Source organism: Dromiciops gliroides, chromosome 4, assembly GCF_019393635.1.
Source record: "Dromiciops gliroides isolate mDroGli1 chromosome 4, mDroGli1.pri, whole genome shotgun sequence".
NCBI lineage: Eukaryota > Metazoa > Chordata > Mammalia > Microbiotheria > Microbiotheriidae > Dromiciops > Dromiciops gliroides.
In genome coordinates this window covers 243,807,372-243,824,001 of record NC_057864.1, presented here as the reverse complement: position 1 = coordinate 243,824,001, position 16,630 = coordinate 243,807,372, and the positions used below count along the sequence as shown (strand labels likewise).

At 43.5% G+C, this 16,630-nt stretch overlaps 1 protein-coding gene across 1 annotated transcript in view; it reads left to right on the top strand.

Moving 5' to 3' along the window:
* The first annotated feature begins 4,850 nt into the window (after positions 1 to 4,850).
* The window catches only part of GRM4 (glutamate metabotropic receptor 4), a 184,375-nt gene continuing 172,595 nt past the window's right edge, over positions 4,851 to 16,630 (top strand). Inside the window, exon 1 of the mRNA XM_044003040.1 lies at positions 4,851 to 5,073. Within this exon, the coding sequence (XP_043858975.1) occupies positions 4,962 to 5,073 (112 nt within the window). The 5' untranslated portion in view covers positions 4,851 to 4,961. The remainder of the gene's footprint in view (positions 5,074 to 16,630) is intronic.

Genomic DNA, 16,630 nt, shown 5'->3' with positions numbered 1-16,630 from the left:
TGGTAGTGCAAGACAATTCCAAAGAACTCATGATAGAAAATGTTTTCCACATCCAGAAAAAAGAATTGTAGATTCTGAATGCAGATTGAACCACACTGTTTCTACTTCTTGGTTGTTTTTTTTCTTTTTTGAGGTTTTCCCCTTGTGTTCTGATTCTTCTTTCACAACATGACTAATGCAGAAATATGTTTAATGTGATTGTACATATATAACCTATATCAGATTGCTTTCTGTCTTGGGGAGAGGGTAGGGAAGGGAGGAGGGAGAAAAATTTGGAACTAAAAATCTTTTGAAAACAAATGTTGAGGGGTGGCTAGGTGGCACAGTGGATAAAGCACCGGCCTGGGATTCAGGAGTACCTGAGTTCAAATCCAGCCTCAGACACTTGAAACTTATTAGCTGTGTGACCCTGGGCAAGTCACTTAACCCCCATTGCCCTGCAAAAAAAAAAAAAAAGAAAACAAATGTTGAAAACTGTCTTTACATGTAACTGGAAAATAATAAAATACTTTTATGATAAAAAACACTTTGTGTTCCAAATTCTTTCTCCCTTCCGCCTTACTTCCCCCTTAAGAACACAAGCAATTCAATATAATTTATACATGTGTATGTAAAACATTTTCATATTAGTCAGGTTGTGAAAGAAAACATACAAAAAAGACTTAAGAAAAAGAAACTAAAAAACATTATGCTTCCATCTGTATTCAGACTCCATCAGTTCTTTCTCTGGAGATGGATCACATTTTTCATAAGTCCTTCAGAGTTATCTTGGATCATTGTATTGCTAAAAATAGCTAAGTTGTTCACAGCTGATCATCTTACAATATTGCTGTTACTTTGTATACACTACATTTCACTTTGCATCAGCTCGTGTAAGTCTTTCCAGGTTTTTCTGAGAGCATTCTGCTTATCATTTCTTATAACACAATAGTGTTCCATCATAATCTCATCCCACAATTTGTTCAGCCATTCCCCAATTGATGGATATCTCAATTTCGAATTCAGCTTTTTGTTTTTTATTTCTTTTTGGATACTGACATAGTAGTGGTATTGCTTAGTCAAAGAGCATGCATTTTTTTTTTTTTTTTAGTGAGGCAATTGGGGTTAAGTGACTTGCCCAGGGTCACACAGCTAGTAAGTGTTAAGTGTCTGAGACCGGATTTGAACTCAGGTACTCCTGATTCCAGGGTCGGTGCTCTATCCACTGCGCCACCTAGCTGCCCCGCATGCATGGTTTTATAGCCCTTTGGCCATAGTTCCAAATTGCTTGATGGACTGACATCTTACAGCCTCTTCTACCACCCAGCTTCTGAGTGACAGCTGAGCAGTCTCAGTTAGTGGAACTAATCTTCCTGGGCTTGCCCTTCTAGCTAGTTATATAAGTTAAACATCTTCAGGACTCTTCTTCTTTTGGGGAAGGTAGGGATAGGGGGCAGGCTTTGGTGAAGCTGTGCAGTTTTGTGTAATGGGGGCCCATTTTGTGTGGAGATGTGGTGGGGGCTTGACAGGAGAATGTGTTTATATTTTGCTATAGAATTTGAGGAATCTCCCTTTTGGGAAAGGAGGGTCTCACCTCTGAGTTCATTAATGTGTCAGTGTGGAAAGTCCCCCTATCAATGTAGTCAGTCATAGATTACTCTTTTTTTTTTTGGTAGGGTAATGAGGGTTAAGTGACTTGCCCAAGGTCATACAGCTAGTAAGTGTCAAGTGTCTGAGGCCAGATTTGAACTCTGGTTCTCCTGAATCCAGGACCAACACTTTATCCACTGCACCACCTAGCTGCCCCAAAGAATGAATAGATTACTCTTTTTTTTGGTACCAGTCAGTCATAATAACAATAAAAATATGTTAAGAGTATCTACTCTGTGCACCAGGCACTGGGGATACAAAGAAAGGCAAAAAACCAGTCCCCGCTCACAAGGAAAGACAACATGCAAATGACTATTTACAAACAAGATAGCTATATGCAAGATAAATTGGAAATAATCAACAGAGGGAAGGCAATGGAAGAATTAAGAGGGATCAGGAAAGGCTTCCCAGAGAAGGTAGGGCTTTAGTTGGGACTTTAAGAAAGCCAGGGAAGCCAGGAGGGGGAGATGAGGGGGGAGAGTAGCCCAGCACTGGATTGAAGAGCACGTGTTTGTGTGTGTGTGTGTGTGTGTGTGTGTAAGGCATGAGAAGACTGCAAAGGTGGGTGGGTGGTGGAGGTTATGAAGAGCTTTAAAAATCAAACAGAGGATGGTATAAGTGGTCCTGGAGGTGATAGGGAGCCCCTGGAGCTATTCTATAACTTACAGTTTAAGGGAGCTGCCTACTGCCCTGAGAGGCTGATTAACTTGTTCTAGATCACACAGAATGTCGGAGGCAAGACAGAACCCCAGGTCTTACTGACTCCACAGCTGCCTCTCTAGTTACTCTGGGCATTCTGGAGCTTCCAAAGTGGTCTACCACCTGTCTACAATGGGCACTGCCTCAGTTTCCTCATCTGTAAAATGAGGACATTGGACTACTTGGTCTCTAAGGCCCCTTCTGGGTCTGAATCTTTGATTTATAATTATTGTATCCTGCATAAATTGGGTTAACAAATTATACGATGTTCAGGAAGGGTATGGTTATTTAACTAATTGACAATTATTTTTATATGCTGTTTTCCTGATTTGTAAGTAGGTTGGGTTCTTTTGCTATTGATGCCCCATTACTGTGCACACATGCATAATACATACACATATACACATACATATACACATGCATATACATATACATTATATATCTATACATGTTACTAGCTCTTTGATTCTGGGCAAACCACTGCATAATCATATAGTGTAGAGTTGGGAGGGGTTTTTCAAGGTCATTTAGTCTAACCCCACTCATGTCAGTTAAGGCAGATAGGTGGAGCAGTGGATGGAGCTCTAGACCTGGAGTTAAGAAGACCTGAGTTCAAATCCAGTCTTGGACACTTACCAGCTGTGTGGTCCTGTGTAAATCACTTAACCTCTGTTTGCCTTAATTACCTTGTCTATAAAATGGGAATAATAATAATGCCTACCTCCCAGGGTTGTTGTGAGGATCAAATGAGATAATAATTGTATAGCACTTAACATGGTACCTGGCATATAGTAAATGCTACATAAATCTAAGTGATTATTATTAAGGAAACTGAGCTTCAGGGAGGTTAACAACTTGCCCAATACCACAAGAAACAAATAAATGAACAAATAAATAGATAAATAAGTGGATGGATAGATGGATAGATGAATAAATGAATGAATAGATAAGTAAATATAGTATATATATTTAAGGTTTGCAGAGGCTTTAGATATATTATCTCATTTGATCTTCACAATAACCTTATGAAGTAGGTGTCATTATTAATATTCCTATTTAACAGATGAAGAAACCAAGATTGAGAGAGGGTAGACAAGATGCTCAGGGTCACATAGCTGGTAGGTGTCTGAGGTAGGATTTAAACTAAGGTCTATCCTGACTCCTGGACCATAAACAAACAAACAAATAAGTAAGTAAATCTAAATATATAGTATTATGCCCATCTAGCATCCAGGCAGTAAATGGAGACCTTCACTTAAAAAAATTATTTTAATTTTATTTTTTTGGGGGGGAGGAAGAAGTATGGGGAGACCCTCACTTTTAAAAACTGTACTACACTATCATTTAATCTTTCTGAGGCTCAGCTTTCTCATCTGCAACATGGGGTTGGTAAAAACACCTACCTCAGAGGCTGGTAAAGATCAAATGAGATGATGCATGTAAAACTATTTGCAAACCTTAAAGTGCTATGTAAATGTTAGCTGCTTTATTATTGTTATTTGTACTGGGTGCTGAGGCGACTGGTATGAATAGAGTATGTGTGCATGTGTGTATCTGTATATAACAGGCATGGCCAGAGCAACAGGAAGCAGGTGGGTCTTATCTGAGCAGTCTTGTTGGAGTTGGACATTCAAGTGCAGCTATCTTTCACAACCTCCTGTTACTCCAAGGATCATGTTAACCTAGGGATCCTGAAATTCAGGGGTAGAGTGGAGGTGGGAGAGCACTTGCTGATCTTCCTAGTGGTTGATGCTCTCTCTTTCTTTCCTAAAATGATCTTATTTATATTATTTGATTGTATGTGTCTATAGAAATGTTTTATTTTCTCTCCCTATCCCCTGATAGAATATAAGCTCTCTGAGGGCAGGGATCTTTTTTAGGTTTGTTTTTGCTCTAGACTTATTGCTCATTAGCCCTGTCCATGTACATCTTGGTCAAATAGCCCTCCTTGTTTCCTTTACTCAGTCTTTTATTTCCTGTCAACTTTTGCAAAGCCAGTTTTCCATGCTTAAAATGCTCATGATTTCTCAGAATCCTTAAATTCCCTCAGGGCTTGATTTGGGTGCATATAGGTGGAGTTATTCTTGATTACTTTATTCATTAGCTCTCCTCCTCAAATGACCTCTTTATGTTTTATATCTCACCACGACTCCCAGTAGAATATAAGCTTTTTGAGGGCAGGAATTGTTTTCATTTATGTCTTTGTATCCCCAGCCCCCTTGCACAGTGCTTGACACATAGTAGGAATTTAATAAATGCTTGTTGGATTTATCTGGATTATTGAGTTGACTGGAGACACTAGGATAAGCTCAGAGATCTTAAGGTGGGCTGGGAAAAAACCAGAGCCTGTGGAGGGGCCACAGGCAGGGATGATGTTGGGTATCTCTGACATCCATGTTTCAAGGAGAATTTACCCTAAGGGAGGTGATGGGAGTTGGAGAGAGGTCACGAGCTGGGTGGTCAGGCTCTGGGTTGAGGCTTCTCTCTCTAGCCTCTGGAGTTAGTATTATCTCTCTGTGTTTCCCCAGATCCCTCAGATCAGCTACGCGTCCACAGCTCCTGACCTGAGTGACAACAGCCGTTATGACTTCTTCTCACGGGTGGTGCCCTCGGACACATACCAGGCTCAGGCCATGGTGGACATCGTCCGTGCTCTCAAGTGGAACTATGTGTCCACACTGGCCTCAGAGGGCAGCTATGGCGAAAGCGGGGTGGAGGCCTTCATCCAGAAGTCCCGTGAGGATGGTGAGCCAGTCACCCCATGGGGGTGTGTGTCTGTGTCTGTGTCTGTGTCTGTGTCTGTGTGTGTTTGGGGGTGGGTACTCAGGGTGGAATGTCTACCTCATCTGTGGGTAGACTTACATTTCCTTCTTCTTCCAGTGTTGTCTGAGAGAGGCCTTTTGATAATATCTTTATGTATAGTAATTCAATTCATAGGGGTGGATGGTAGATTCCTCATAGACTCTTAGAATTAGAAGAGATTGCAGAGGTGATCAAATCCAATCTGAATCTAACCAGGACCCTCTTCTAATCTCTCCTGGAGAAGATGATCATCCAAACTGCCCTCAAAATCCTACAGTAATGGGGAACCCACTACCTCTTGAGGCAGTCCATTTCAACTTTGGGTCCCCTGAATTATTAGGATCTATGTCCTTACAACAAGCTAAAAGCTTCCTTCCTAAAACTTTCACTCAGTGGTCCAAGTTTTGCCCTTTGGGGCCAAGCAGAACAAATTCAACTCTTCTTCCACAATAGTGGCCTATTGAACACTTGAAAAGATCTAATTCCACTACATTCTCAAGTCTTAAAATAGCCAACATTCTCTTAGAACTCATAAAATCTTCCAGTTGGAAGTGACCATAAAGCAGAGAGGCTCAAACTTTTTTTGTATCATGGACTCCTGTGGCAGTCTAGTGAAGCCCATGGACCCCTTTTCAGAAGAATGTTTTTAAATGTATAAAATAAAATACATAGGATTACAAAGGAAACCAATTCTAGTGAAACAAAGATGTGATTATTTTGCCATCTAAGTTCATGGGCTCCCCTTCCCCCAACTCAGATCTTTAGGGTTCTGTGATCTCCAGGTCAAAAACCCTTGCCATAGGTATCTAACCTAACCTCCCCTTCCCTTCCTCCCAAGGAGTCCATTTTACAAGAGGTGGTCATCTCATTTCTGCTTCAATACCTCCAATAATAGGGCATTCACTGCCTATTAAAGCTGTCTGTTCCATTATTGGAAAGCTTTGATCATTAGAGCATTTCTTTCTAATGGTGCCCAAATCTGCTTCCTTGAACTTCCACGTAGGGACCTTGTTTTGCTCTTGGTAGCTACACAGACCAAGCTTTATCCCTCTTTCTCTTGATAGCCCTTCAAATATTTGAAGACAGCTCACATCTTCTCACTTACAATGTTTCTCCTCCAGGCTAAATGTTCCTAGTTTCATCAACCAATCCTGGGATGGCCTGGCTTGGAGTCCTCATACTGGTTTCACCATCTTTCCCTGGTTGTCATTTTGTCATTGTACTTCTGAAAATATGGCGTCTACAATGAATGTAGTCTCACGGGGGGCGGGGGGGCAGAGCACAGTGGGACTGTCGTCTCCCAGGTTTTGTTCCATAAACCTCTGATAATGAAGTCTCATATTCCATCAGCTTCTTTAGCTAGTGTCACACTGATGGCTCTTGTGACTTTTCAGTTGGCCCCATGCCTGCTTCAACTAGATCTTTTACACATGAACAGAGGAGCAAACTGAGGTTCTGGGGCGGGAGGTTCTGATGGGAGAAAGGAAAAGGTTAAGTTTCTTGATGGTAGGGACTGTCTTTTGCCTCTTCCCAGCACTTAGCACCTTGGCTTGCACATAGAAGTCATTTTATAAATGTTCATTGATTGATTGAAGGTCCAGGGTGGATGATGGTGTTGATTGAGGTGTATCTGGGGTTGTTAGGGAGATAACTTTCATGGATGGGATGGATGAGCAGCTAGCTGTGTGTGTAGTGGGTGAGGAGAAAACAAGCATTTATTAAGCACCTACTATGTCTCAGGCACTGTGCTAAGTGCTTTACAAACACTATCTTGTTCAATCCTGATAATAACCCTATGAGGTACAGCTGAAGAAACTGAGACTGGCAGAGGTTAAGTGACTTGCCCAGTCATACAGCTAGTAAATGTATAAGATTAGATTTGAACTCAGGTCTTCCTGACTTTAGAACCAACACTTATATCCACTGTGTCACCAAATGGGAAGAACAGAGTGACAGAGAAATTCGGCAAAAGAAAAGCTTGGAGGAAGGAAGGAGGCCATACTCATAATGATATCTGTGGGACAGTCTCTCTCTCCTTTTGTGATAAGATCTGAGGCATGCTGGGAAAGCCCTACTTCCCATTTGTTTCAACATATGCAATTCCATCATTAGAATCACCCACCCAGAACCACAAAACGTTAGGGCTAGAAGGAACTTCAGGACACCATCTGATTGAACCCTCTTCATGAGAAGTAATCAATGTATCCAAGGTCACACAGCAACTTTTTGGCAGAGGCAGGATTTGAACCTTGGTCTTTTGATTTGTGTGGTTTCCCTGGTCCTAGTATGCCTCCACTCTTTGGGCTGAGGCTTTGTTTTCAGAAGGCCTCTCTTGAAATTCCCTAATGTGTTACCCAGGAGGGGTATCAGGTTAACCCATTCATTAGCCTGTTTGTTTTTTGCAGGGCAATGAGGGTTAAGTGACTTGCCCAGGGTCACACAGCTAATAAGTGTCAAGTGTCTGAGGCTGGATTTGAACTCAGGTCCTCCTGAACCCAGGGCCAGTGCTTTATCCACTGCACCACCTAGCTGCCCCTCTCATTAGCCTTTTAGCAGGAGTAATAACCCAGTAGGAAGGGAAGAGGGGTTTGCTCTGGAGCCCCTGGCCCCTCTGCCTGGCTGGAGCTCAGAAGCCATGCTGGAGGGAGAGAGATCAGGGGTTGGCCTGACTCTGGCACAGTCCTCCCTCTTCCCATCCCCTTTCCTGTCCCTTCACACTTCCAGCAATGCTGACTAACCCTGTCCCTCCTCTCAGCCTCCCTGCCCTAGCCTCCCCACAGCTGACGCTCAGGTCTCTAAATAGCTTAATGTATGCCTCTCCGACCTTGCACTAATGTCTCTCTATATATTTATACCTTCACAGCCCAGGATTATAATTGCTTTTCATAAGGACCACATAGTGTCCAAATGCTGGCCGTTGGTAATACCCTGCAGGCCTAATCCTGCTATAAATCTCACATAAGCCCTTTTAATTGTATAGTTGAAGCAGCCTCTGGTTCTAGCAACCGAGGCTGGAGGGAGCCCAGGAAGTGGGGCAGTGTTGATGGATGGGCCTAGTTCCCAGCCTTCCCAGCTGAGGCCCTGGAAGGGGGAGCAAAAGAAAAGACAAATCCTGACTTCTCCTCATCTTTCTCTGGGCCATTTCTGTCCTCCTGAGGCCTACCTGTCTAGAGGGTGGGGGCCCAAGCAGTGAAAGAGATAGATAAAGCAGATGGGGTGGTGTATGTATGCATGTGTGTGGGTACTTCCTGGGCTCTACTGCGGAACTGCAGGCTACAGCTTCTGCCCCTCACTCTGCCTCGGACTGGGAAAGATCAGGGTCTCTTCTCTCCTATTCCTTCTCCACCTGATCTGGGCCGGAGCCAGGCAGCAACCCACTCCCAATCCTCGGCCCTGTGCCCCGGCTGTGCCCTCCTTGAGTAAACAATGAGCCAATTACCACAGCCCCCAGCCTGTTAAATGAAATTTGATGGGGAGAGGGGGTGGGTGGAGAAGGGCTTTAGCCCAAGTGAAAGACAGAAGGAGAAAAACTGCTGCTCTCCAGATCTCCAAATTGAAATCTGAATTGAGCGGCCGGTAGAAAGGGGCTGATGTACCTTGTAGCCTAATCCCTCCGAAAGATTAAAGATGTCTTTGGCCTGTATATTGTATTGATTCATCTTCTGAAATATAAATCATCTGTGAGCCTCTTGGCAGCCAAGCAGCGGCATTGAGGAGCTGCAGCTGGAGTTGGGCAGTGGTGAGGAGTGGGGTGGAAGCAGAGGAAGGGATGGATGCTCACTGCCCTGAGGATGAACAGGGACAGCCTAATGAGCAGGGGCAACTGGCTCTGAGACCTTCTGTCACTGCCCTGGGCTGAGGACCTGGCTCCCAGCCTGTGAAGGAATGAACTTTGGCCTGGAGAGGGGCAATGGAGGGGAAAGAGGCGGGGTGGGGGGAGAGGAGGGGAGAGATAGGAGGGGGAGAGAGAGGTAGGAGGAGGAGAGAGATGGGAGAGGTAGGAGGGGGGAGAGAGAGGGGAGAGATAGGAGGGGGGAGAGAGAGGTGAGAGATAGATAGGAGGGGGGAGAGAGAGGTGAGAGATAGATAGGAGGGGGGAGAGAGGTGAGAGATAGATAGGAGGGGGGGAGAGAGAGGTGAGAGATAGATAGGAGGGGGAGAGAGAGGTGAGAGATAGATAGGAGGGGGGAGAGAGAGGTGAGAGATAGATAGGAGGGGGGAGAGAGAGGTGAGAGATAGATAGGAGGGGGAAGAGAGAGGTGAGAGATAGGAGGGGGGAGAGAGGAGAGATAGGAGGAGGAGAGAGAGGAGAGATAGGAGGGGGAGAGAGAGGAGAGATAGGAGGGGGAGAGAGAGGAGAGATAGGAGGGGGGAGAGAGGAGAGATAGGAGGGGGGAGAGAGGAGAGAGATAGGAGGGAGAGAGGTAGGAGGAGAGAGAGCAGGGGAGAGAGGAGTTGGTAGACAGAGGAGAGGAGTGGGGAAGAGGAGAGAGAGAAAGGGGAAGAGATGAGGTGGCGGGGAGGGGGGAAGCGATGCGAGGGGGGTGAGAGGAAGGGGGTCAAGGAGAGGGAAGAAGTACAAACTTAGCTCCCAAAGGGTAGAACCACTCTTTGTTTAGCCTTTTCTCATTCAAATTAGGGGAAAGGAGAGAGGGCATCATGTTCCATGTGAGGGGCCCAAAAAACCAGGAGGAAATCCCAGCAGCCCAGTAGAGCTCCCGAGAGATCGGGAGCAACCAAATAGAGTTTGATTCCCAAACAGGTCTGTGATTCTTGCCTAACAGGTATAGTAAAAAGAAACTTGGGTTGGAGTCTCAGATCTGGACCCTATTACCTTCCCTTCCTCTGTCTGGGCCTCGATCCCCCCCCCCCCCCTTTAAGCTGACACTAAAGGTCTGGAATGAATGAATGAATGAATGAAGCAGCATTTGTTCAGCACCGAGCGCTGTGCTCAGGAAGTGTTTGGGCACACAGCATTTACAAGTGAGGCAGACGCTGCTCTCAAGGCGTTCACACTCTAATTGGGGGAGACAAGTCATAAAAGAAAGTCCCGCTGCCAGGCAGATGAGAAGGCCTGGGAAGCCTGAGTGCAGCGATGGGCAAATGGTAAGTCTCTAGGCTCCTTTGGTTACCTAAGTAGGCCAGATGACAGCGCTGTGAGACTGCGGGGCCTGGAGGCAGGGCAGATGGTGAGGCCTGCTGGACCTCCATCTCATGAAGGGAGAGGGGTTGTTGACTCCCATCTCTTTGAAACCCTGTGAGCAGTCAAGCTGCCCAGGTGAAGGGGGAAGGCAAAGGGGGGGTGGTGTTACCAATGGTGTCTTCCCAGATGAGTTCTGAGCTGGAAAGGAGGCAGATCTCCAAGCTCCCTCTTAGTTATGATATTCTGTGTTCTAAGATCTTTCCAGCTCTGATAGTCCAAGTTTTGTTTTCTGACATTCTAAGCTCTAAGGGGCTGGGGTGGGGGTGTGTGTGTGTGGGGGGGGTGCAGCTAGGTGCTCTATCCACTGAGCACCAAGGCCTGGAGTCAGAGAAGACCTGAGTTCAAATTGAGCCTCAGACACTTATTAGCTGTGTGACCCTGGTCAAGTCACTTTACCCTGTTTGCCTCCGTTTCCTCAACTGTCAAATGAGCCAGAGAAGGAAATGGCAAATCCACTCCAGTATCATTACCAAGAAAACTCCCAAAGGAACGGAGACATCTGAACGACAGAGTGCTAAGTTTCCTTCTAGCTCTGAGATTTTATGTTCTAGAATTCTATGTTCTAAAGTCCTGACATTTAATGGTCTGTGTTCTAAAGTTCTAATGTTTTATGTTCTGTGTTCTAGCATTCTATGTTTTAAAGTCCCTTCCATGTCTGTCACTTTTTTGAAGACATAGACTGTGCTGGAGTTCAGTGGTTATCCTTTCCTCCTGCTTCCCTCCACTAGACTGAGATCTTTCTCTTGGCAAAGAAAAATAAAGTTTCAAATAAAGGACCATATTCTGTCATTGTATACAATATTCTGTCACAGTAGTGCCCCACCCCTTTGTCATGATGGGGAAGATGTGTTTCATTTTCTGTCTTCTAGCGCTATTGCTAGGTCGTCTTTTTTTTTTCTTTTAAAATTTGTATTCCTGTCTTCTGCTTTTACATCCCTATTATCCCCAAATATATCCCTTCCCTCTCTCCATAACAAAATACAAAAAGAAAAAGAAAGGGGAAAAAAAAGCAGTCCTGCAAAGCTGATCAACACACCAGAGTCTGACTGCACATGCACTCTTTCTCTTCCATAGTACCTCACCTCTCAAATTAAGAGGAGATGAATTCTTTTCATGTCTTCTTCAGTGGCAGGCATGGTAATTATAAGTAGGCTTCATTTAGGTTCAGCTAGGTGCCACAGTGGCTAGAGTGCTGGGTCTGGAGTCAGGAGGACTTAAATTCAAAATTTACCGTACATACTTATTACCTGGGCAAATCATTTAACCTCTGTTTGCCTCAGTTTTTTCAATTGTAACATGGGGATAATTACAGCACCTACCTTCCAGGGTAATCGTGAGGATAAAATGAGACAATATTTATAAAATGCTTAGCACAGGGGCATCTAGGTGGCTCAATGGATAAAGCACTGGCTCTGGATTCAGGAGAACCTGAGTTCAAATCCAACCTCAGACACTTGACACTAACTGTGTGACCCTGGGCAACTCACTTAATCCTCATTGCCCCACCCCCCAAAAAATGCTTAGCACAGTTCCTGCCACATAGTAGGCATAATATAATATAATATGATATTAAATATGATGTAATATGATAAAATATGATGTAACATATAATGTATCCATAAAGATACATATAGTACATTTATACATATATACATTTGTATAGTACTTTATATGTGTGTATATATAAATGATAATTCCCTTTCATTTTTTGTTCCATTTATATCCTGTGGCTATTGTACCTGGCACATAGTAGGTGCTTAATAAATGCTTATTGATTGGTTGATCAGTCATATATATTGTATTCAATACTTATTGGCTGTATATTGTTTCCCAGTTATGCTTGATGCACTTTGCATCAGTTCATATGAGTCTTAATGTGCTTCTCTGTATTCTTCATATTAATAATTTCTTATGGAATAGTAATATTCCACTGGATTCTTGTGCCATCTTCATTGTCTTTTCAGTCAGGGTTGCATTTCCCTTTCTGACTGATTCTTGAAGTGTCTCCCCCCTGTCCCCAATGTCCCAACACTACAGACACACACACATTCTTATTTTCCAGTATGGGGCGGGGCAGCAGTGAGAGATTACTCTTGCTCTCATAAGTATCAAGAGTGTTTCCATATCTCTTCTGGGTTTCTTATCAACCTTGTGAAGTAGGGTCTAGAATGGGAACCTGGTTCTGATGCCCAAATTCAATTCTCTTCCCTTAGTGTGACAGGAGTATGTATCATAGAATATCACCTACTTTTCATATGTATAATGGGTGTCACATCACTTGCCTTCTCAATGAGTAGCGGAGGGGTAGGAAGGAGGGAGAGAATTTGGAACTCAAAATTTAAAAAGAAGAATGTTAAAAATAAATAAAAAAAGTAAGAAAGAATATTAGCTCTTTGAAGGTAGGAATGTGTTCATTTTTGTCACTGTATCCCTAAGTGACTATCATGGTTCCTAGCATATGGGAGATGCCTATGTTGAGTAACTATATTATCCTGATACTGAAGGCCTAGCTGGGACTTAGAGTGGGATCACTGTTGGGATGGACACCTAGGTGGAACAGTGGACAGAGTGCCAGGCCTGCAGTCAGGAAGACTCATCTTCCTGAGTTCAAATCTGGCTTCAGACACTTTCTAGCTGTGTGACCCTGGGCAGATCACTTTACCCTGTCTTCCTCTGTTTCCTCAACTGTAAAATGAGCTGGAAAAGGAAATAGCAAATCATTCCAGTATCTTTGCCAAGAAAACCCCAAACAGGATCAGGAAGAGTCGGGTAAGACTGAGCAACAACAATAACAATTGTTGGGATTAAGATGGTGGGACTATGGAGGGTAAAAGAGATGCCTGGAAATTCATTCATTAATTCAGCCAGTTGTTATTGAGTGCTTGCCTCAGGCTTGGTGTTGTCTTAGGTGCTACATAGGTGAGATGGTGATATCCCTGTCTACAAGCAGCCTACAGTTTAGAAGATGAGATGGGTCCACAGCTCAATAAACAAAGCTCGCTTTAATTAATACAACACTTCTAAAACTTTATAGCACTTTCACATCTCTTTATATCACTTGATATAGAGAGAGGAGCCAGGCTGGGTAGGAATGATTATACTCATTTCACAGATTGTGAAACTGAGCCCCAGAGAGGTGAAGAGAGTTGACCATAAGGCCTATTGGTTAGTAAGTGTCAAAGCCTGGACTGAAGTTTCTTGACTCCTCTCCAACAGGCTTGATGTTCCTCCCCTAATACCAGGCAGCAGGGGAGGCCTGTCTTGAAAGTGCTCAGAAGCCTCTCTGTTCACTCCTTACTCCTGGCCAGGGTCTGACTCTCGTCTTTTGGGTAATGTGGGGTGGGGGATCCAGAGTCATTAGTTGGACTTCAAATATCTTCCTTTAGGAAGGTGATCAAGGTGGGTGAAGGCAGGTTCCCATGGACTCATTCTGAGTGGAAGACCACATGCCTCAGGAAATTACCTGAGGGTCACTGAGGTCTGTGGCCCAGTCCTGGATCTTGGCATCCAAAGACCTGGAGGGGCTGGCCACTGGTGGGTTGAGGATGATGCTAACTAAAAAAATTCATATTAATATAAAACTTTAAGATTTGCAAAGCACTTTATATACATGGTCAGATTTGATCCTCAAAATGAAGATGGAGGGTGGGAAAATGGATAAAAGGTAGCATTTTGATTCAGAAGACCTGGTTTTAAATCCTTCCTTTGCTCCCTGTGTGTTACCTTAAGTAAGTCACTTCTTCTTTAGAGAAGGCCTCAGTTACCTCATCTGTAAAATGAGGGGGTTGGTCCAGATGACCTCTGAGGTCCCTTCTCCCTCTCATCTTTGCTTCTATCAATCCTGTGAGGAAAATGATATTATCTATTCTGTATCTTGTAAATATCTCATATCCCCATTTTATAGATGTGGAAATTGAGGCTTAAAGAGTCATGTAGCCAGCAAACATGAGAGGAAAGACGTAAACCTAGGGTTTTCTAATTCAAAGTTCATTGCTCTAACCATTACAGTATATTTTCACTGGAGTGATATAAGTATGATTCATTAAATGAACTTAGCATTTTCAAGGCTATCCACTAAGAGGTGGGGTGGTAGAGTACAAAGGGCGATGGATCTTGGGACCCATGTTCAAATGCTATTTCTGTCATTTGACTACCTGTGTAACCTAAATGACTCAGGAAATTCATTTAGCTTTTTTGGGCCTCAGTTTCCTTATCTGTAAAATGAGGAGGTTGGAACAGATGACCTCTGACCTCTAAATGTATGATCCTATGAATCAATGGGGAGTTGCCCTAGTTCTTCCCTCCTTTGCCCTGTTGTGTCCCTGGTCTCAGGGTCTGACCTGCAGAAGAGAAGTAGCCTCCTTGACCCTCAGCTTCCCAGAAAGGATTTATCAATAGGTACTACAGGGTCTCCTAGTAGGAACCTTGTACCTGGAGTCAGGAGATGCATCATGAACTTTTTTTAAAACTTTTTTTTCTTTTTTCTTTTTTTCTTTTTAGGGCAATGAGGGTTAAGTGACTTGCCCAGGGTCACACAGCTAGTAAGTGTTAAGTGTCTGAGGCTGGATTTGAACTCAGGTACTCCTGAATCCAGGGCTGGTGCTTTATTCACTGCGCCACCTAGCTGCCCCCCATCATGAACTTTTTTGACATTGGGCAAATCACTCTTCTGAGCCTCAGAGGCACCTCAGTTCCTCCCCTATAAAAGAAGATATCCACCTCATCCCTCCTTCAGGACTCCAAGGACCTGGGGTTCTATTGGGTGGGTGCTCCCTACCCAGTTAAAGATCTTAGCTCTTCTGCACCTTAGTAGAACATCTCTGTAAATTGCTATGTCCAAGAATTCTCCTCACCTGGTGGCCATTATCCCCTAGAAAGGGACGAGCCTTTCTGAGTGTAGTCAGGCTTATCCTTAGGTAATAGGCATACAGGATCGTGGGATCATGGAATTATGGTTGTAGAATTGGAAGGGCCCACTGAGTTCTAACCTGTGGCTAGAGAGGTCAAGTAACTTGCCAAGGTCCTGCAATGGAAAGATCACTAACTGGGTAGTCAGAGACCCTGGATTTAAATACCAACTCTCATGCTTACTACCTGTGTGACCTTTGACTAGTCACTCAAACTAAAAAAAATTTTTTTACATTATTATTAATTTATTAATTTATTTTTTGTTACTCAAACTTTTTTCTTTAAAAATTTTTATATTATTTTTTCTTTCTTCCTTCCTTCATTTATTTACTCATTTATTTATTCATCCATTCATTTATCTGTCTATCTATTTTGTCACTCAAACTTTTTAGGCCTCGGTTTCATCACTTGTAGAATGAAGAGTTGAACCAGAGGCCCCTGAGGTCCTTTCCAGTCCTAGAACTATAAGTCTATGATCCAGCTCAAAATTCTTCTAGATTGGTAGGTCCAGACAGACTTTTGCAACCCAGAGTCAGTCAATAGTCAATAAACATTCTTTAAGCACCTACTATGTGTCAGGCACTGGAGTCAATCAGCTCCAAATATATACCTCCATATATATATACACACACACATATATACATACACACACACACACACACACACACACACACATATATATATATATATAAAACCAAGGAGCATTTGTTAAACACATTGCTATGCGCCAGTGCCATGCTAAATGCTAGGGGTACAAAGAAAAATCAATACCAGTCTAGACTGCCTTCATGGAATTCACAGTCTAATGGGAGAGGTGACATATAAATAAAGGCATATATGTATATATGTATGTATATTTACAAGATACAGAATAGATTCAAGATAACCTTGGAAGAGAAAGTGTCAGCAAGAAAGGGGAACCCAGCAAGGGAAGGGAGGAAGCCAGGGATTCTGGGAGCCAGAGGTGAGAAGGATGAGCATTCCAGGCTTGGAGACATGCCACAGGCTCAGCCTCCATGCTCCCAGTGAGGCAAGAAAAGGGAACTTTTGTAGATGGCACTGTCCTCTTCCCTCAAATCATCTTGCATCTATTTTACATCGAGTGGATGCATAGAATAATAAAAATAATAGCTAGCATTTATATAGTGCTTTGAGGTTTGCAAAGCACTTTGTAAACATTTAATTTTATCCTAGCAACAAGTCTGGGAGGTATATATTTGGGCAGCTAGCTGGTACAAACTCTGTCTCTGACACATACTAGCTTAGCTGTGTGACCCTGGGTAAGTCACCTAATTGCTGTCTGCCTCTGCTTCTGCATCTGTCACATGCAGATAGCAGTACCTACATATTCTTTTTGGCCCCAGAAGGCAGATCCCAGGGGAAATGGAT